Consider the following 22,398-nt stretch of genomic DNA (forward strand, 5'->3'; position numbering starts at 1 on the left):
GCTTTTGAAATCTTACCTCATGTTCATTTACACCTGTAATCTACTCTAAATTGAGATTCAGATTAAAAGGATCAGCCCCATCCATCACTTCACCCTTCTTAAATTGTTAAGACAACTGTCATGACTGCATGGATAGAATAAGTGACAGATTACAGTGGGTTTGACCTTTCACATGTAAGCAACATATATCACATATTAGCAGTAAAGTGGAAGGTACCTCTGACACAATGGAATGTTTCTGTGCAGTGCGATGCAGAGACCAGCCCCAGCTCAGGCTGCTTCCCCTGTGAAGGGGTGAGGGAGCAACCCATATAATTGTTGAACCAATTTCACTTGTGACCTAATCCGAGTTGGGTCTCCACAGATAACCGACTAGTGTATTAACCCACTGTACCACCTAGACAGAATAATACAAAGGTATACAGTCCTTTAAACCAGGGGTTCCCAAACTGTGGGCCTTTGGATCAACGGCAGTCTGTGTATTTTTTATATATAATAACAAAAAGCAACAATAAAATACTAATGAAGAATAAATAATATTCAAATGAAAAAAGAACAATTTATTTACAGTGTTACAGGTTTAGAACGTGTTTAAATTGTCATTTTTTCTTAAGAAGTGCTAATAGTGGGCTGCAGCTGAACAGGTGGGCCTTGTGTAAAGCAGACTAGGAACCACCGCTTTAACCCAGTAAGTACCAAATACATTTTTCTTTGAAGAACCCAAGCTGTATTTATGTCATTTGATACATTCTAAATCAATATTTCTTCACAGGAAAAAATGAATCCTACAAGCTGCTGTGTCCTACTTTGAGCACAGTCAGGTTAGACCTGTAATCAGAGAAGTGAAATTACACGCCGGCTATAAAGCTCAACACAGAAAACGGAGCTTCATCACCACTGTGGGGAGGAAAACACCAAGACATTTATCACTTTTAAGCTTCAGTTTCTTATTTTATATTGTCATAAAAGCATCTGAAGGGCTGTATTGTTTTCTTAACTTTTGCGATTAACAAAATTAGAGTAAGTTATCTTGACAATATAGTTGAAGAGAAAATCAGATGCCAGTTAAAAATGCTCCAAAAAATTACAAATGAGGAGTTAACTGCAATATAGGAGTTAACTGCAATATAGGAGTTAACTGCAATATAGGAGTTAACTGCAATATAGGAGTTAACTGCAATATATGAGTTAACTGCAGTCTTGTGTGTAACCCACAGTGATGCACTTCGTTGCATTTTAAACTAATGTGTATTTTGCTGAACTTCAACATGGTATTATATACATACCAAGCATACAGGGAGCTTACAAAACAAACAAACAAAAAAAAAGAAATCCTAAAAATAACCCATGAAACTCAAACACCCGCAAAAGAAGCAATTTTACTGGAACTCGGCATTTTAAATGAATGAACACATGAGTATATATATAATACAAAAATAAAATAAACACACACTTCTATTTTTCTTCTTCCAATGTTGCCCACATCTCCCAAATATGTATAGACAACTAACACAATATACATTATAGTGCAATAAAGCCTCAGAGTGCAAGTTTTACACTAAACTGTATTAATAGCATACAATGTTTCTTCAGACCCACAAACCTGCTGTTTTACAGGTTTCTGAATGAACACCTTTAACTGAATAAACAGAAGACACTCAATCCATTCTTTTATTCCTTTAATTAGAGGTCAATTAGTTAATAACATTAATTGCAAATCAACCAGATACAATTTAAAGAGAAAGAGCAACTGTAGGTTACAAGGATATTATAACAGCAGCATGAACTCCTGCAAACTCTAACAGAGAAAAGACTAGTCACTAAAGAGCATTAATAAATGGTATCACTATTAAAAAGCACTAACCACTGCTTGCACCAAACCGCAAAAGCGTTGGGGGGAGGGGGGACAGCCTACTCTAGAAAGTCAGTGTCATTATTAATACTATTCATCATAAAATACTGTTTAACCCTGCACCTTGATTAATTACAGCATACTGGCCCAACGCGCCGGCAAAGCAGCTCAACAGATATTAATAGAAATCAAAAACGGGATGAATGTTTGAGTTGCTGGGTAAATTTCAAAACATGGCTTTTACACAATTGTAAAATCGTCACCTGACCCTTGTATATCAGTAACACGTAAGAAACTGCCAGGGAACTTAGTTCTGTTTTATTTGTATCTTCACAGCTCAATAGGTTTATATTCATTACATTCCAAAAAATGATATTAAATCTGCAACAACAGTATATGCCACAAGATTATGCATGGCTTCATAAGTAACGGTTACACCTCTGGCTACCATGCATCAGAACATACTGGAATCACCGTATCTATACAGCTGACAGCATTGCAAGCTTGAACTTAGCAGCATTCGTGGGTAGGCTTTATCGACAATGCAGTTTCCATCTCCTATGTACAGTAAATGCGACGTTTCTGTAGGCTATTTTAAACAGTTCTGTGGGATGCATTACTATAATTTTCAGAAAAAAAAATCTCAAGGTGCAGAAAAAGTCATACTGTAAATTTGCATAGGATATGCAGGTGGGTCTCCCTGATGCTAAAAGTAAAGTAAAAAAAAAAGAGAGAACAGAGATGGCATTATGGCACAGTTTAATAATCATTTAGTGATTATTATGATTATAAAGTGAAAGATAGTTTTGAATATTAAAAAAAAAAACACAAGGCACTAAAACCACTGTTTAGTTTACCGAGTATATGAAACAGTCAACCCTCCAATGCATTGGTTGTTTTTGATAAAGTTAAAACGTCATCACTATGACAGACTGAGTGTCGGGCTTGTGAACGCAGACTGCCGTGTTTAACATGATGAATACTGAAGCTGCCTGCCTGTCTGCTGTAACACACCTTTAACACTGAGCTGCTTGCTCAGCTCTTGGGCCAGAGCAGATTGTTTTAGTATTTTTCATTTTTAATAATTTGCAATTTCCTTTGCTTTTAGCAACATATTCAGTTCACACAGATTACAGCTCAAAAGTGTCTCACTGAAACGGTACAAAGATGGAAAATGTGTGTGACGTAAACTGCTACGTGCACATTAGAACACGCTGTGAACGAAAGGGGAGGTCCATCCGTCACATGGCAACAGGATCACATGACAGAAAGTTCAAACTGGGTCAGCAAGGTTAAAAATCAGCAAGGCTCAGCAAGCTAGCTTATTCTGTCCTCAAATAAAAACAATAACTGATAATAGAAATAACAAAGTAACCTTAAGATGCCTCCGAAGAGCACAGAAATAACACTGTTATGGGATGTCTTTAACAAATATAAAATGTATCAGCTGATTATGGTAAAACAGGTAAATCTGTGAAAACAACGCCAGAATTATAACCAATTTAAATGTATAAATTCAATATGTTCATATCAGCTTAATTAATAATATTCATATCATACATTCAATTAGTTTACCCTTTAAAATGAAGGCCAATAATAATAATAATAATAATAATAATAATAATAATAATAATAATAATAATAATAATGTATCTGTAGTGCCTGTTCTAAACTGAAATTAAAGAGGGCTGCAAGTAATACTTTTCGGGGTAGATGTACTAAAGTGTTGCGGGTGTCGCAAATCAGTTGCAAACGAGTCGGAAGTCTCGGGTGAAATGTACTAAACAAGCGCAATGCTGTTCGTGACTTTTCAGGGAATGCTTTGCAGCAGCAGTTTTTCTTTGCGGTTCAACTTTAGACGAATATGTAGTCATGGGCGTTCCTGCATAAATTTGCAAAAATGGTGTGCAAATTAGGGTTCTCAAATATTATAATGAGATGTACTAACGCTGCAGGCAATTATGACACTTACAATTGCATCAATGTGTTAAGAACTTTTGAAAGCACGTTTTAAACAGTCACAATTGTTGCTGGCATTTCCCAGTCTGCTTTTTCTCATGCGTTGCCAGTTGTGCTCAATGTATTTGAGACGAACACCCAAGTACCTAATTTTCACTAAAGTCAGGGTGTACCTACAAGCCTTGAAAACAAATTTCTATGACATTTCTGCTTTTCCCAGCATGTTGGTAGCAATACACGGCACACATGTGTCACAAACCCCTCCAGCTCATTCTGAACATCTGTATGGGACCATGATCTTTTGTACAGATTTATATTTTTACATAATGTAATGTGTAATGTACCCAAAACACACTAGTGTTATTTTAGCGCAATGATTTGTATTTAAAATGTATTGCAGCTGCTTTCATTAACATATTTTCACTTTGTATATACGACAAAATATATACTTTGCGAATTGTCGCAATGGAAATGCAAACTGCGGTATGTTTGCGCTGCGTCTGGCCCATCTTGGTACGTCTACCCCTGAGTGTGACTGGGGTTTGGTCGAAGCTCACCAATAGTGTTTTCTTCAGATACACCTGCTTAATGCTTCTAAAACTGTCATATGTATGAAGCGTCTCCCCCTAGTGGACAATGATAATGACTGCATGCAAGATAAATATTTCTACATCACTTCTAAACATGCTTTAGTTCCTGACTGCTTCAGGTATTATAAAAGGGAAAAAACATATTAATATACACCATAGGCAAATAGGGTGACCACTTATATTTAGAAAAACTAGAACATTTTGAATGGTATATATAATAAAAGCTACTAGACACACATCACAGGTTATAAAACACCTGCTGTAAACAATGCCATTCAACTGAACTGTTTGGGTTCATTAATAATAAAGGTTGTCCATTTGTATGCATCATCGAGAACAGACAAAAGACAAAAAGTTGCACTCAATTAAAAAAAAATGAATTAAAGAAAACACAAAACAAAAACACACAAAACAAAAGCTTAAAAAAAAAAAAGAAAGAAAGAAATGCTGAAGCCAGTAGTTCACCTGCAGTGCGGGCCCTCACACTGACCCTAAGAGCTAATCGTATTCAGATTGCAATGGAATCGTCTCAAACAGAGGAGGAAGCTTTTCAGTTTAAGGTTTGGGGATTTATTTACTTCTTTTTTTAATTTAGTTGAATTGAATTATTTAAAAAGGGCCAGATTTACTCCAACTGCAAAAACAAACAAGGATTAAAAACAAGTAAAACCAGATTTTAAAAAGAGCAGCCTCTAATAAACTATATAGTACAGCAAGTGATGCATCGTAGCACGCGGTCTTACAAGCCGTTACACTTCAAACAGACACAGATGATTCTTTTTTGTACATCATGGCAAACGTATTTTGCAGGATTTTTGCTGGCTTGAACATTATGATAAGAGACAGGGGGTTATTGTACAGCGATGGCCAAAAGTTTTGCATCACCTAGAATTTCAGGATTGAGACAATGTAAAAAAATAAATAATAAATAAACCCGATATGAACATAATCGTGATAACATAATTGTAAATCGAAGAAACTACAAAATGATATCGCAAGTCTACCAGAAGCCACAATTGTAGGTGAGTATTTCATGTTAGATTTTGAAATGTCACTTTTTTTTTTTAATTTGTCAGTTTTTCATTAAATATATGGAAAACTACAGAGCGGTATGCAATTCAATATGTTAACGTAACATTATTCAGCAGGTTTCATTACACTTTATGAAGCAGAATGTGTTAATTCTATAGGGCGACGCAAAACATTTGGCTATAGCTGAACATGGCAATGAGTCTAGTCTGGCTGTAGCCGGTGTGAACTGAAAATAACTTTACACAAGTGCTCCCCAAAGACCTCTACCTCTACCTCCAACATGCGACAAGCTTTTGTTTTCTCACAACCACAGTTTCCTACAGTGCTTTATTATCTTGCTCCTTACAATGTTACAGATTATGTTAAATATAACACAAAGATAATAGAGAGAGAGAAAAGAGAAGAAAGGAGAGAGAGAGAAAAGAGAGGAGAGAGAGAGGAGAGAGGAGAAAGAGAAAGGAGAGAGAGGAGAAAGAAAGAGGAGAGGAGAAAGAAAGAGGAGAGGAGAAAGAGAGAGGAGATGACAGGAGAGGACAGGAGAGGAGAGGAGAGAAGAGGAGAGAGAGAGAGAGAGAGAGAGAGAGAGAGAGAGAGAGAGAGAGAGAGAGATGTCCCTTTTTTCTCTTTCAGGTACTGAAGTAGCAGTGGAGAGTGGTCTTGACGAAGACAGCAGGAATGGTAGAGGAGGAAGAGTCGTTTTTGGGAGGAAAAAGCCAGAAGGAACAACATAGACATCCTTTTGATTTGCTATTTGTTTGGGGAGGTTGGGTTTGGGGAAGAGGGGTGAAGGAAAATCTTCATGGCTTAAGCCTAATGCAGAGAAAAAACAAAAACACAAACCACATAAGATTAAGATACAGCAGAAGACATACGAGAATTCATCACTGGTGATCAATGACAGCTTAAAAAGGTGTAGTTCCAGTTGCTTGCCCAGTTATCAGCTCAGTAATGTCACTGCTCTCTATCATTGTGTAACTTTTCATTTCTAAAACATTCTGTTCCCTCATAAGTAGGTCTGTATTTTTTTCACGGTACAAAATGAATTATTTCACAGCCTAAAAATAGGTATTTCAAGATATTTTTCAAGACACATCAAAAGTCCCCTACTTGTACTGAGAGATCTTTAGCAGAAATCGTGCATCTCCATGAAGTGTGTTCAACCATTTACCGGAAGCAAACTAAACCGGCTGCCTGGCGTTTGCTGTGCTTATTTTTAAGTGATAAAAAAAATGCATATTTACACAATTCTTTCAGAAATGAGAATTTTCCAGGGAACTACAGTACATATTACACGTCAATGGATACATTTCACAGAAATTGTGATGTCTGTGATAACCGTGAAAACAATACGGCCTTCCTCAATAAGAACAAAAATATAGAGCAGCCGTTTCCTGTATGTTGAAGCCCTCCAGTCCTGACCCTAACAAAGAAATCCAATACCTTCAGATCAACACTGAGGAGACGGCTGATCAATAGTGCTGTACTTTCAGAGATGTTGAAAAAAAAGAAAATGATTAAGAATGAAAAATTGATCTGAACAAATGTGGCATTTCCCTATTGCTTTGTGCATCTCTCATTCTCTCATGTCCTCCAGCACCATCACGCATAGCAAGATACATGTCTATCCATTATTATACATAGTCCCTAGTCCTCAGATAAGAGATAGAAAATGGGAAGCAAAACAGCCTCCAGGGAACAGTTCACGGTTTTTGCGGTACTCTACAACAAAACACAAAATACTGGTCCACAATCGCATTGGTTGTTGGAGAAACATATATCCTAAAATGTGTCTTTTGTGTCTAGTATAAGACCTGGCAGATATTTAGACAGATTATTTCATTTAACTGTTTGAGGTATTAACAGCACCAGACTTGTGTTACATTCACTAAGCAGACCTATAGGAGAAGGTTGATTCACTAATGTCAAAATACTATATCACTTTGAGATGTCTCTGGGTATCAAACGAGCCTCTGTGCAATTGTTATATTATTATCTAATGTTGTTCCTCTCAGAATGCATGCCAGTTTTGGGATTTTGTTGCTTCAATATTGGTGATAGTAAATATATTTATAAATGTTTAGTATGAGAGATGTATCTGGATTGTGTGTGTAGCTGCAAAAGTGACGCGAGTTAAGGTCCAATCTTGTGCTTTGGATTGGGCGAGTTAATGGATGCTATTCTTTAGGTACAATACTGTGTGGGCTACCAAGCCCTCGGAGTGTGATATATATTTTTAGCTTCCTTTGCTTTACCTTGACAATATGATTATGTGAACCGAGAAAAAAAGGGTACCGTGGCTTTTAAAATGCAACCTTTTCAGTGTTGAGTTTGAAGAGAGTTTGAATTATAATGTCTTTCCTAATGTAGTAATGATGAAGGGTATTTCAAATACTATTAAAAATAGGAGACAAATTGTGGTCTCTATAAATGGCATAGCCTCTTTCTGGTCACGCAAAGGTCCCGTTCAGAACCCAAGTTAAATGGAGGTGGGTTTGCAATACAGAGCTGCAAGGGAATTGCAATGACTTGATGTTTAAAACACATGTTGGAAACCCTCCTTCGTACAGTATAATTTGGTATGTTTACGGAGGTAGCATTCTCTCTAGCTGGGCAGTGAGAAGGTTACTATGAACAGCCTTTATCATTATTAGCTGGGAAAGTCTATAAAAAACAAAACCCAATTCAAATAAAGAACCAACAGATCTATACTTTTCAAATTGTGCTGTCAGTAGAGGCAGTCAAAATGTGTGGATAATGGAATTCCTCGGAAATCGCATCATCATAAACACACTGCTAAAGTGACCTGAAATCTATAACTGGATATATTAAAGAAGTACGTAACCATAAATTGTTTGATATGATTCGGTTTACTTGACTTACATTTTTATAAGCCATTATTAGTAATACTAAAACGCACAAGATGCTCCACAGAACACTTCCTAGATATCTACTGAAAATGCATATTTGCATATTTTCCTGCAGATTTGGACTGTCTATAACCGTCAGTTAGATGAATGACTAGAAATAGCTTTCTCAAGTTGTTATGTTGGATGATCAGCATCCTAACCAGATTAGTGGAAATGATAAAGCTCTAGTTAATGCGTTTGGTATAGAAACGGAAAAAAGAAATACCACTGAGGAAACCCAAGTCATACGGCTGATTGACATGCTATCGATCACTCTTGAAACACCGTCGACAGGATCAGATCCGAACAGCACTCGTCTCAAGTACAGATCAGTAGTCGTGAATGTATCTTGCTATGCAGCTATGGCTGGTTTCTGGGAGGACAGATCTGTTGACTCTGCCACATGGTCCCTTCAGCATTGACAATATATGCAGCTCCTTTAAAGTCTTTGCTTCACCTTACAAAAGGACAGTTTGAGACCTCAAAAGTTGCTAGATAAGGGTACACTAAAATGACAAACGAAACTTTCCTTTCAATGCAATGCTGTAATAACAATGTTCTGCATTCGCTTTCCCCTTACACTTGGAAAATCCAGCGGCACACACACTTTTAAACGTGCTTCCAAACGTCTGCAGTGCAGCTCTGTATTCGTGTAGCAGAATGGGTGACGTTTTGAGATTTCATTACTTTTAGATTACATTCCATGTTGGAAATCCTGCAAAAGGCAGGCTTGTGTGTGATCAGTGCCTCCTAATGCACACTCCTGGTCAGCACTAACCGCAGGCTTGACAGTAAAACAAATGAGCATTAATATGCAATGTTCACCATGGGAAAGAGCCACACAGTGTCAGGGAAGCAGAGCCCCGGTAGCTGCTGTGGCTTCTATGTTAATCACGCTAATGAGCAAACCGTTAATTAGTTACCTCCGCCACAGCTTGTATAGTGCTTCTAGAATATAACAAGCAAATCACTCCGCTTCCCTGACAAGAGCAATAATCTTAATGCATAATTATTTATTAAATTAATAAACTATACACTGATTTAGATTTTTGTAAGGAGCCAGCAAAGCTTTCAAAGGAGCACTAAGCTGAAGTGAACCCAAGAGAATTTAACCAACAGGAAGTAAAAAAAAAAAAAAAAAAAAAAAAATATCCAATGAAAAATTAGTACTGGTGTGAACATTCAATTTGTAAAGACTTGCACATTTTTGTTCCTTTGCAGAGCCGGATACAAGTAATCACAAAAAATGGTAGCAATCCAGAATATTTCTCTCTTGGGCAGGGAAACGAATAAGCTATCATTAAGAATGTACTGCAGTTACTCAAATCATTTCAGTGCACTGTACTGCAATCTATCACTTTTTATAAGGCAGTACGACTTGTGAGCTGGCTGTGAGAAGTGCATACCTCATATATGCTGTTTTGTAATGTCTTTTTGAAATTCCGCTATTAAAATATCCTAATCTAATGCAATTCAATTTAGATGAAAGTTTACGTTCATCTTAAAATAGTAGTTTTTTGTGTGTCATTGTTTTGTAAATAGAGCTTGTTTTAAAAGATGCACAGTATTTTAAGCAATAAAATGATGAGTTTCATGTAAAAAACAAAAAACAAAAACAATCCCTTTCATGACATTACACAAAAATATCCATGAGTGTTATAAATATATTTAATATGCCTTTTAACCTTCCAGTATCTCTACAAGGACTGCAGTATTTAATGTAAAACTGTTTTACTTCTATCTAGCTGCTATTGTGGCATTAGCAGGACCATCAGATAATGTCTTTAAATTGTTTCTTGGTTTTAATGATGTAGTTTTGTAAGTAATTCTGCAACATAGGTGAATAGCAATTTGGCTTGCATTCTGATAAACAAAATGTAAATGCAGCACACTCTATAATGTTCCTAATTCAGCTAGCAAGTCCATTGACTGCTTATTTTACTAAGACCCATTGACAATGAACAAATACATTTGTTTTAATTTTTCTTTTTTCTTTTAAAAAGGGAAACATTGCACCAACTAGCCATCAAACATTGCTATGCATTAAGCAAGGAACGTATTCTGTAACATTAATCTTATTGTTATTTTCTTTTGAAATGTACAGGCTTTAATTCATTACTTTACTGCTGTCAGGGAGTTTTAGGCATTCTTGGCAATGGCACTGATGACTCTACTGACATTAGTTCTGCCCAGCGCAGCAGAGAAAGTAAAAATCTAACACTTGTGCGAGTCTCTTTTGAAGAAATCCAACTCCAAATACACTTCAGTTTGTTCTTCTCGTTTGGTCTGCTTCGAAGAACATTCACATTTTTAGCTATAAGGAAAACAAGGAGAGGGAGTACAATCCACATGAAGACGACAAGAAATTTGATTGGCTGATTGGTTGTCATGGCAACAAACAAATCATCACACAGGTTAATGAAACAAAAAAAGCAAGGCAGGGGACTGGCGCATAACGCAGGTTAATACAGATAAAAAGAATGCATGCAAACTGTTTGTGAACTTAACACACAGACTTCATGCTTTGTTAGTACAACAGAAACTGCAAAGAAAATGCACTCTTCGTTTTGTAAACTGTAGTCTGTGTCTCATTTCATCAATCGACCCAAATGGATTTCTATGGAAATCATGTTAACATCCCACCCTTCTAAGCATCTGATTGGCTGCAGCTAGGCAGCCTGCAGATGTAAAAGCCAATCAAACAGCACACGTCTGCTGTTATACAGAGTCACTCCAGTCAACCCTAAATATTGGCTTTCATACAGTGATCAAAAAAGAGCAGCTTCCTTCAATAAATCATTTTTAAATACAAAAAAAAAGCTCAAAGAACTGCACCAGATCCTGCAATGATTAAAACGCACTGAACAGACACAGTGACACACATTCCAGATTCCAATGAGTGTAGCAACACAATAACAGATTGTGTCCTGAGCAATTTTGACAGACTTGCAGCTTTCCCAAAATCATAGCCATGTGTTCAATGAGAATTTACGATGCAGTATACAAGGAACATTGTCTCCAGCCATCCTGTGATTTTATTAGAACTATTAATTATGCAGACTCATTACTGTGAAGAATGCACACAGAAGGAATGCTAATAGCATTACTTTCAGATTTACTAGACCAGGTCTGAATCCCCAGACAGATGAACCAAGTTTCTGATGAGACAGTAAAGCAGAAAACAAAGAAGAAAACAGTACTAGATATTTACAACAAACATTAAAAACTAGACAAAGGAACAAATAAACCATGTCAAAGCACTGTATGATTTTAAATACAACATTTCCTGGCTATGATCATGTCCATATACATTACTGGTATATTCTGATGGACTTTCCTTCCATTTCCCCCAAACATTGGCTATTAGAGTTTGTATCTGTGCATAAAATGCTATTTAAAAATAATAATAAAACAATAGCACTACTCACTACAATACTTCTAACATTACCTGCTGGATAAATGGATACTTTATGTATTCAATAGTTAAGCACTCAGAGTCAAAACTAGATTGAAGCTGTAACTATACAGCTATGACAGTGAATTTCAAGATTCTAACCTCAGCAATGGGATACTGACCACTGTTTTCAAAATAGGAATGGATGAGCAAAGTGATCTAGAGCTGTAAGGTAGAGGTTGGGGGTTATTGGGATAACACACCACAACTAACTGCTTTCTGTTAACATGTGTATACAATGAACTGTCATCTTGATTTAAAGCGCTGTGTCTGCAAAGTTTACGCACAAAAGTAAAGCAGAATGAATGACAATAGTCAGTCAAGACAAAGTTAAAAAGGTGTCTTGGATATCTCAGCAACAGAAAAGTTCCAGGTTTAAAATTACAGACTCACACATGCTCTATGAATAGCACCCTAGGCTCTCCATGCTTTTTGAAGCCATCGGTGAAATTATAGGTTACCAAAGTATTGTGGTACTGAAGTTTCATGGGTCAAGGAATCAACCCCCTTTCAAGTATGGTTTTGCTGAAGCAATACGGGTGGGCTACAGGGTGCTTGATTAGTAAATGATTTACTAACCACACCAGTAGAATTACAGCCTATTAGGCTTTTTAAAAGAACATCTCTGCTTCTGCGAGAACTAATGCCCATGTCTCAAAATGACACCTCTAGTGTCTAAAATACCAAATGAAGCCCAGAGTCACAATCAATTAGTCCACTTCTTCAAAGTAATCGTACAAATACTAATTACTTTTGCATACTAAATGACACTGTATTACAAAAATATCAATAACCTTTTTGAATAAATAATTAAAAAAATAATAATAATAATAATACAGAAATGAGGATTAATGGTGAAGCATAAATTAAAACTTCAAACCTGAATTCAGCAAGCATTACAACCAGCAAGACAGCACATGCTTTCCAGGAAAGGGGGTGGGGGGTGCGGTGGGGGATTACAATTCAAACTGTGCATCTCATGGATCCATTACACATCTGGCATTCAGGTGAATCAGTATTTACATCTTTAGATATGAGGTTTCAAGAGTTTTAGTCAGACGGTTTATTCATGATGACGTCACCATACCACATGACAGTACAACTTATCAAGTTCACCCGAGCATCTCCCAATACATTATTGTCCCCTTGGGCCTAACCTCAAAAGGGATGGAACACTTCAATGCAGAATGAACATGTTAAAGGAATGATGGGATCAAAAAGAACAAACTCTTTACATCTCTTTGGATCAGTGAGGTGTGACTAGCTTGTTTCTACCTCCAAACCAGCATCACGCATTACTAATAAGAAATATTTATCATTGGTTCTATGGTGAGCTTGGAGCTCTCTGCAAGACTGCTAAATATGTCTTGCGGTAATCCTGATGTTAAACTGCAACACAGATGGCAGAAGATTCTTTTTCTTCAGAGGAAGACATTATGCAACAGGGTTATGTTCGAAGGAATTTTGCTCCCTCAGGCATGTTGCTCCCAATTTGTTGTGTTCACACTAGTATTAATGTGTCTTTGAGTGTGGCTGTTCAGAGGAGGGGTTGTAATAAATACTGATTAGAAATAATTAGGTGTGCTAAGAAGGAGGAGCTGAAGGAAAGTAATGAAGTCCTTCAAGATGCACAGTTGAAACTTTCTGTTCTCTGTTTTAGCAGTCATTAAATAAACTAAAAACAGCTATTAGGCATCATTACAAGCAAAAAAAATAAATAAGCGAGCCTCTAAATAAATAATAACACAACAACGATGGCAATAAATGTATGCCAAGACATACAATCAGCTCCAGAATGTGAACTTTCTTTAAATGACAGTGAAGGTGATACAGCAAGGACTAGTGTACTGGGATCGGTCAACTTCAGCACTTTCAGGGACTGACAAACACTAAGGCATGATTTAAAACACAATTGGAGGACAATTTCATAACATTACAGAACTTTAAGGCTTCCAAATTTCTGTGAACTGTGTCTGTATTACTTAAAGCAGCCGACAAATATGCTGCCTAAAATTCTCCTAATCCACTGCAACTGCAGGGCTGAAGATGCCATTCGGAAAGTCACACCAAGCTGTCAAATATCCATACACCAGTCCCACTGTATAAGACTGCACTGTCACCACCAGCCATTGTTACGCCTTTATTGTTTGAATGAAGTGGACTTGTACTCACCCCGTTCCAATCTACTCCCATACTCACTTCCTCGCCTCCCTCCGAGCTGCTCTCGTACTTCACGCAGCTTCGCCTCCGATCAGGAGCATCTCCATCCTTGAGGATTTCAACTACTCTCGTCTGGTTGATGGGGTCGGTGCCCTGGCACGCACAAACACAGCAAAATCACATTCACTACTGCTTTCTGTTGCTTTAAAAAAAAAATAAAAAAAATCCCTAGCCCCTCTGTGGTGGAACCAGCTACCGGAAAACTTCAGGACTGCTCTGTTTCTCACTGCCTTCTGTCACCTCTTCAAGAACCCCCTGTTTAGACTGCACTTGCAGATCTCTGGATCTACCCCTCCTACTAAGCACTGGACTTGCCTGACCGCAGCACCACATTACTGGATCCTCAGCTAGTGCACTATCCTTGCACTACTAATATGTCATTGCTGATATAAATTGTTGTAATCCTAACTTGTTGCATTTCAGTAGTGTAATTTGCACTTACTGTAAAACTATACTGTATTTTTGCATTGTAACTGTGTACTGCCCTGTAACACCTTTAAATCACTTTGGATAAAGGTGTCTGCCAAATAAATAAATAAATAAACATAAGTAAAATGTGGTCCTGTCAACTATTTGAACTACACTTCCATATTCTACATGACCCCCACTTTTCCCATGTTCTCTATCCAAATGTACGCAAGGAATCATGGGGTTTTTCCTCTGCACAGCAGTAACAGAATCATTATTCTGCCACTGACAGCTATGCAGTCTGCTACGGTACCAAGGGGGTTCTTACAAAACAGTCACAGTCTGTTAGACATGCTAAACAAAAGGTCCTTACTTCATTTTTATTAGATTAAAAAAAAAAATAATGTACAATCTCTTATATACTTTCTTGGTAAATAAAGGGACTTACTGTGGTGCTCTGTATCCCAAGCAAGGCAGAAAAAGAGAAAAAACAACATGAGGTGAACTGATCATAACTGATAAGCCACCTCTATCAATTTAATTTGAACTCAATAATGTAGACCTGCATACTGGACTAGGAAGGAAAACTCCACTCAAAATAGAAGATATACTAAAATGTATATCAATGTATATGTTCTATTTCAGAAAAAGACACTGAAACTATTTAATTAGCTATCCTATGGCAGGGTGGTACAAATCACTTTGTATGCTAGTGGCCATTTGGCCACTAGATTTCAAAACGTGGTGGCCAAGTGAACTTTTAGAGTGGCCAACATTTCCAAACGGGGACAGTATGAGGAGACAGGTGTATGTTGCACACACATTGCTTTTGCATGCTGTTTTTTCATGCAATGGGTGTTTTTTTATTATCTTTAAATTGTGGGAGGGGAACTATACAAAGACGTGCCCGTAACTAGCTCCATACAATTCCAGAGAACTATATTCTGTGCATAAAATGCCAGGGAACTATATAAATTAAATGTCAGGGAGCTACATACATTAAATGCCAGGGAGCTATTTTCTGTGTGCATAAAATACCAGTGAGTTAAGTTTATACATAAAATGTCAGGAAATAGAACTATATTAATCAAATGCCAGGGAAGATAACTATATAAAAATTCCGGGGAAGTGAACACTTTTCTTCAGTTACTGTCATAGACAAGCTGGCTGAAATACTAACACTCTACTCCTCCTCATCTTCAGTTACATTCTCATTTTCATTTTCATGGAGTTGGCCAGATGTAGATTTTCCAAATGCAAATAGATTTGACCGTTGCTTCGGTTTCTTTGACATTTTATTTAGGGTAAGTAAGAGATATTTTGTAATATTTATTTCTCATGCTGTCTAAGCAAAATCAACAGAGCGACAGAGAAAACTCAATGGCCTGCAGCGCTGCAGCACTGCAGCAACACAGAGGATTTTTTAAAAGCTGCCTAGTTAGTAGGCAGCACAGACACCTCAACACTGCTTTCGCCCCTTCTTGTTGTTGGGGTGAGGGGAATCTACTTGCTTTTAAAAGTGTTTTAGTTTCTTAAGCCGACTCCTCCGAACTGAGACAACAAAGAATGAATTCGGAATGATCATTTCCGGTCTTCTACCCTAACTTGACTGGCTGGTGGGCGTTACTATGGAAACAAGAAAAGGAGGTTGCTTCCACGAAATGATTGGCTCTGCGAGAGCAACAGGGCGGTGCAGACTCTGACAGTTAACCAGAAAGCCTTTATAACAGAACCAAAGTTGTGCTGTTTTTGTAAATGCTTAGTTGCCAACGTGGCGACTTTATGGTATAATCTACTGTCCATATTAAAATGGAAGACCCGATATGAACCACCCTGTCCTATGGTAGTCTTTTACAAAATTACTAAAACCACAATAATGAATAGCATAACTCTGAATAATGTGTAGTCATTTAATTGTACTTGCAATATACAAGAGAGTTGTATTCATGGTATTTATCCTACACATGTACAGAAGCCTAAATTTAGTATTTTGTCTATCCAAAAAAAACTGTTTAAATATGATGAACTACTTTATTCATGACACTATCACAACAGGGAAATCAGCATCCTAGAAATTCAGCACAGCATGTACATATTTTGAAGACTTCATAAATCAGTAGACCATAAATTAAAATTACAATTAGGGCCCTGAGCGTAGGACTTTTCTGCTGGCCCATTCAACTGATATCCAGAAACTCAATAATATTAGCTGGCGTCTAACTGTGTTGAATAGGCCAATAGATGGAAAACATACAGTAATTGTTTATTTATAAAACATGTTGAGGTGTTTGTATGTATGTGTGTATGTATACATATCCTTGATCAGCCTGACCCCCCTTGTAAGAGAAGGCTTGGTTGTGTGATCTAACCCCAGGGATTAAAGGATGAGGTTTACCTGTTTCCTTGATCTCATGGCACACTCCTCAAGGGTCTCTGCTGCCTCCAGCTTGCCCTGCCGGCGATACAGCGCTCCCAGGTTCCTCAGGGTAGTGTTGACAGTGGGGCTGGGGAAGGGAAGCGGACTCACAGTTAATTTCACCTCTGGATGGCACTATTACTGTTTGTGTGGGTGGTGTGCAGCCAGTGGCTCTAGACAATGGGGCATTCAAATCTCAACCACATTTTTGTCGACACAGGATCAAACTGATATATCAAGTTCATGCATTTATGGTTAACAAACAAACCGCACAATGCAGTTTCTGAAATTCAATGGGAATTTTATTGCAGGGCAACAGGATTCATTGCAACTGCAATCCATGTTAAAGATGTTTTATGTTTGTGAATTCTGAGCTCTTGATACAGACATGCACCATGAGAGCTTTACATGGATTCTGTGTTTCAGTCTCGGGCCTCTGGCAGACGTTGCTGAATTGGGTGGTGGTCTTGTGCTGAAGACTGCTCTCCAGTAGGGGCAAGGATGGGACATAGTGAAACCAGGTCTCCAGAGGTGAAAAGCATGCAACAGTTGTGATGGACACTCATACAATTAACATAAAGATATACATATAGATAAGTATATTAACAAGGCAATCTGCTGTTCTTACCTATTAACCTTACATGCTTTGTACCAGCCACCATACTCTGCATAGGGAGCACTGTCTCTGTGTTTACCCTGAACAAAAACAAACAGCAAATCAGGAACATGTCCACGCTGAATCCTCAAGGAGGTCATTCAACATCACGAGTTTGAAATGAAAGCACAGCTCTTCACTTACTTTGCTCATTTCTTCCCTCTCCTCTGCATGCATCCAAATCGGCTTGTTTTCAGCTGAAAGCAAAGCAGATGTATTTATAGCGCTGTGATCAATCATGTGAAAAGAAAACAGCTTTCTAACTTGCAAGTCTTAAAAGCATATTGGAAGGACATTGCAGAAATGCACCATTTTCTCCAAAATGATTTCAATGTGAAGGGCAGTAAAGAAGAACAGGATTATTGTTTCAAGTAGTGACTTAGGAGAGGTGGCCAAGATTCAGGACTTTGAGTAACCACAGGGGGGATTTAAGTAGAGCAGAACTGTATTGGTCTGTTTTGAGATTTAGCCAGGACATGTGGGTTTACACCCCTCCAAAAAGTATCCAAGGTTTATTTCAAAGATGTTCCCCAGGTAAAGAACCCACCTGCATTCACGTTATACACATGAATCTTAAGGTTACTAAATACTTTTCATTTAAAATCTCATTTTCTTGATTTGGTACATTAATAACCTTTTACTTAGTACCCGACATATTTTTTTTATATTTCATGTTTTTATGAAATCCATGATTCTATTTTAACCCCAAATGGACACACCTGCTGGTGGGGATTCCTCACTGAAGTCTGACTGCCTGCCAGAGCTGTGAACCCTGTTATGGTGCTCAGAGACCTAATTTGCTTCTTTGTTCAAAAGGGTCTTTAAATAAAGTTCAACATCTTACTAGCGTTTGCTTCCCTAGAAATAAAACCCTGACTTGTTTAACATCCTATGATATGCATTCTCTATCACTCTCTATTGTGGTTTCTGCATAGATAACCATTTGCTATATTCCAGATAAACTGCATTTTCAGAAATGAGGTGAGGAAGCATTTTAGGATCGCACTATGCACTGAATCCTGTGCAACACTGATATGCCTCACAGCTTTGAGAAGTCTTTTCAGAAGTGATTTTTGCTGGTATAGTAGCATGGCAAAAATGATCTAACAATAGAGAAATGTATCAAAGACACATTATATTAAACAGGAAATAAATTATTCTGTATATTGGGAAAATGTAGATAATAAAGTATCCCTCTAACGTGCCCAGTGGGAGCATAGTTAGTCTTTGAATGACTACATTGTACCTTACCAGGTTTTGCAGAAACCTGTTGTACTTTGTGTTTCCTGTGTTATGTGAAGAAAATACATTTCAGAATAGTTTTCTGGTCGTCTTGGATTGACTTCTAAAACTTCTTCCACTGCTGTTAATTTAACCCTTTTTCTCTTTTCTCTTCAATTTCTTAGTGAGGTGTATGCATTTCATATTTATTGGTGCATACAGATTAGCAAACTGTTCTTTTAATCTTATTCTCTCTTTATAATGCATGAAATCTACCATGTCATGTACGTGCCTGATGTGTGTCTTGCTCTAAAAGCAATGACTAATTTTCTCTGTTGTACATTTTCACTTTTGCATTTATTAAATGTTTTTTTCATGTCTCGCTCTTAGAAAATTTTGATGCTTAAATCACTTTTACCATACTGTATTAGACTTTAACACTTTTGATAAATTCAGTATTGCATGTTGTTATTTTCTGTTTCACTTATTTAACAGAGTAATATTACTGACACATTTATATCATCCCAATCAACTGAGCCAGCCAGACAATTTTTGCATCTCTCTATGTATGGTGCAGTCTAGTTCTTTGAGTATGATATAATGATGCTATTGAATTGTGTAGGAAAGTAATAGTGCCATACTTTCCACCTTTACCTTATAATCTATAATTGAGTGTGTTTTTAAGTTAAAGAATTAAAATTAAACTGCAATGTAGCATGGTTGGAGATGATTGTAAAAAAACAACATACCACCGTAGAGGAGGGTTATCATCTTGAACTGGTGATCACACAAGGTAATTGGTAGTTAATTGGTAGTTAATTGGTAGTTAATTGGTAGAACTGAGCACAATACAAAGTGTGGGTGTGACTGACATATGTGTTGCACCCCTCTAATGAAGGTTTTAATGATCAAACAGCAGTGGATCTTAATATGGAAAAAAGAAAGATGACAAAAGCCAAGTTAACAACTCAATCCTATTAAAAGTTTATTATGCAAAGGAAAAATATAATAAAAAAATATTTAATTAAGAAAACACATTTGCTGATTAGCAGAGAGAAGTAGCATCACAAAAGTTTGTAGACAGTGGCCCATTTCTAACAAAATCAAAATAAACAGCGATGTGGTGATGGACTCCATTATTCAAACACAAATAAGAAGTAATATGAGAATGTAGTGTTAGTCTGCCAGCTTTAGCTAATAATGTTATGCTAATGAAAATTCTGAATTAAAAGCCACCAATATCACCTAAAAGTGGAAGAACATTTTCATTTTATTTTGTCATGTTTTTTTTTATGCATATAGTGTCTCCATTGGCAGCTACCAGCTACTACTTATATAAAGCGGTGTCCAGCCAGCGTATGGATCTTTTTTTTGATACAGTTATACAGTGACTAATTCTTTAACTCTCTAATTGAGCTGGGTGGATGCCAAGTGCTTACTTTACTATATGGCACAGTAAGGACTTTTTAGACTGTATACCCTGACTTCCCTATTTTCCCCAATACTCAAATCTCATTATTGAAAGACAAAAGCAAAGCTGATCCCATGCCATCAAAGAGCTTGTTGGGGAATTAATACCCGTATGTAAAAACTGATACCAATGACCCTTAGAAAATAGTCTTTCACAATGATTTTATTCTTCAAGTTTTTTCTTCTTTCTCTCATATCTCTTGGTTTAGTGACATCGCTGGGTAATTCTTTAAGTCCTTCACTGAACTGGTCCCTTGCTGTATTCTTGAGCTTGACCTCAACAAAACCCCATTGTTTTATAGTGGAGTGTGTTCCTCGTTTGTTGTGCTGCAGATTGACTCTCTGATTGAAAACAAGAAGAGGGAATCATGCAACTTCCTGCCAACGCCAAGTCTTAACTTGTCAAACCAACACGCTCTGCTGCACTGGTTCAGTTACTACAGATAAGCTATTGTTTCATTATGTACTAGTTGGACCATGCCTTACTCGCAGTACAGTACTTCATTGTGAAACACTTTACTGATTTTTTTGTTTGTTTGTTTGTTTTTTTTACCAAGGAATTCAGTTCATTAGTGGAAGTTTGTAGTGTCTTAAATCTAAGGTCAATATGTTTTAGGCGTGGATCTCTGCAACTTATTTTGGTCATCAAAGCTAGTCTGTACTTACCATCCACAGATCCAAATTCTTTCTCATGGGCTCTGGTGAGAATCTCCTTGTACAGAATCTCTGCCTCCTTGTATTTGCCTTGCTTTAGGTAGCAGGAAGCCTACGAATATAACATGCAATTAAAATCAGCCAGGCCACCCCCGTACAATTAACTTTAGCAGTTATAAAATCTCATAGCCCCAGTGTAAAGTACCATATTCAAATGGGAAGTTTGCAAATATGGTTAACATAAACCATATACCTGCATCATAATTCAGCGATTCAAAACTAGGCTGATAGGGAGGTCAATTTCCTGCCCGCATTAGAATAATAGCTCTTAAAGAGTAAGTAGCAGGGTTCCAAAAAATATAGCGTTACACGTCCCCACATGTTGCTACAACTGTTTAAATAACAGACCTGAAATGTTTATTTTCATTGTGAACATCCTGACATCTTTTACACGTATAAAACTTTAAAGTATCTTTTCAAAGCTCTTTTCAAAATGTCCGCTCTAGTGCACTGATAGTGCAAGGGTTATTGCCCACATTGTCAGGTAACAGCAACAATGATTCATGATGTGATACAGAACAGAAAAGCCAGAGCACTTGTTATGTTTTTTTTTCTTTTAAATGACTCTTCCTGCAGTGATTTAGAGGACAGATCTCAAACCACAGTGCACTAGAGCGGCCATTTTGAAAAGAGCTTTGAAACAGATTTTAAAGTTATCAAGTTAATTTAACAACGAAGAGAGAAATTACAGGTACATTATTTAAACAGTTGAAGCACCACGCCCCAATATGCATAAAAGAACTGTGGTGTGTGATCTTCCTTCTCCATTGTATAAAAGAGGTACTGTCATTATTATTTCCATGAAGCATGTTATCTACTGGCATGCTCCACTAATACACACTGTATTTGAATGTTAACTGAGATGCTGTGAAACGGATATGCCAGAGGCTAGATAGCTCACCAGATTGTTCTTTGTCTTAGCAACGTTGGCATCATCAGGACCCAGCCTGGACTCGTAAATCTCAAGGGCGCGGCAGTAGTAATATTCCACCTCCTCATATTTACCCTGGTTTTGACAGAGCAGCGCCAAGTTGTTCAGCTGCTTGGCTACATCGGGATGATCCTTTCCAAGGACCTGCCATTGGGACAACAGGAAAAACACTGCATTATTCTTGTAATAAGAAGAATTGGTATAAGAAAAAAAACAATATGCAGCTTTAAATACTAGTGGCAACACGTAATGTGATCAATAGCTATAAAACACTATTAGAAATATATATTTAAAAAAACAAATATTTCTTCTTCAATTGGAAAATGTAATGCGAACAAGGATGAAGTGCATACGTCATACATTGCATTTATTACACATTGCATTTATTATACATTGCAAGTTGTATATAAATGGTTTACATTTGTGTACAAAAGTCCTAGTTTATTTGGGGGGGGGGGGGGGGGCAAATCCTTTCTTCCATTAATGATAAGATGAATGATGGTGGGCGTTATTATCCATATCATACAGTAAATGAAATAAGATTAAGTTTGAAAGTTTACAGAGTCAGCA

The 22,398-nt window shown here is 37.2% G+C and overlaps 1 protein-coding gene across 12 annotated transcripts in view; it reads right to left on the reverse strand.

Annotated features, from left to right (window-relative positions):
- klc1b (kinesin light chain 1b) overlaps window positions 1-22,398 on the reverse strand; it is a 68,771-nt gene that overhangs the window by 11,936 nt on the left and 34,437 nt on the right. For 8 of the 12 annotated variants that reach the window (XM_059024918.1, XM_059024915.1, XM_059024909.1 and 5 more), the window contains 6 exons: window positions 21,799-21,972; window positions 20,850-20,949; window positions 17,637-17,689; window positions 17,466-17,533; window positions 16,817-16,925; window positions 13,966-14,106 (listed from right to left, as the gene is read on the reverse strand). In XM_059024918.1, coding sequence (XP_058880901.1) covers window positions 13,966-14,106; window positions 16,817-16,925; window positions 17,466-17,533; window positions 17,637-17,689; window positions 20,850-20,949; window positions 21,799-21,972 — 645 coding nt within the window. Of the gene's footprint in view, window positions 1-1,664; window positions 6,244-13,965; window positions 14,107-16,816; window positions 16,926-17,465; window positions 17,534-17,636; window positions 17,690-19,673; window positions 20,526-20,849; window positions 20,950-21,798; window positions 21,973-22,398 lie in introns of those variants that run through there. The other 4 variants (XM_059024920.1, XM_059024919.1, XM_059024910.1 and 1 more) reach the window with 4 other exon arrangements.

This window comes from Acipenser ruthenus, chromosome 6 (genome assembly GCF_902713425.1).
Source record: "Acipenser ruthenus chromosome 6, fAciRut3.2 maternal haplotype, whole genome shotgun sequence".
Classification (NCBI taxonomy): domain Eukaryota; kingdom Metazoa; phylum Chordata; class Actinopteri; order Acipenseriformes; family Acipenseridae; genus Acipenser; species Acipenser ruthenus.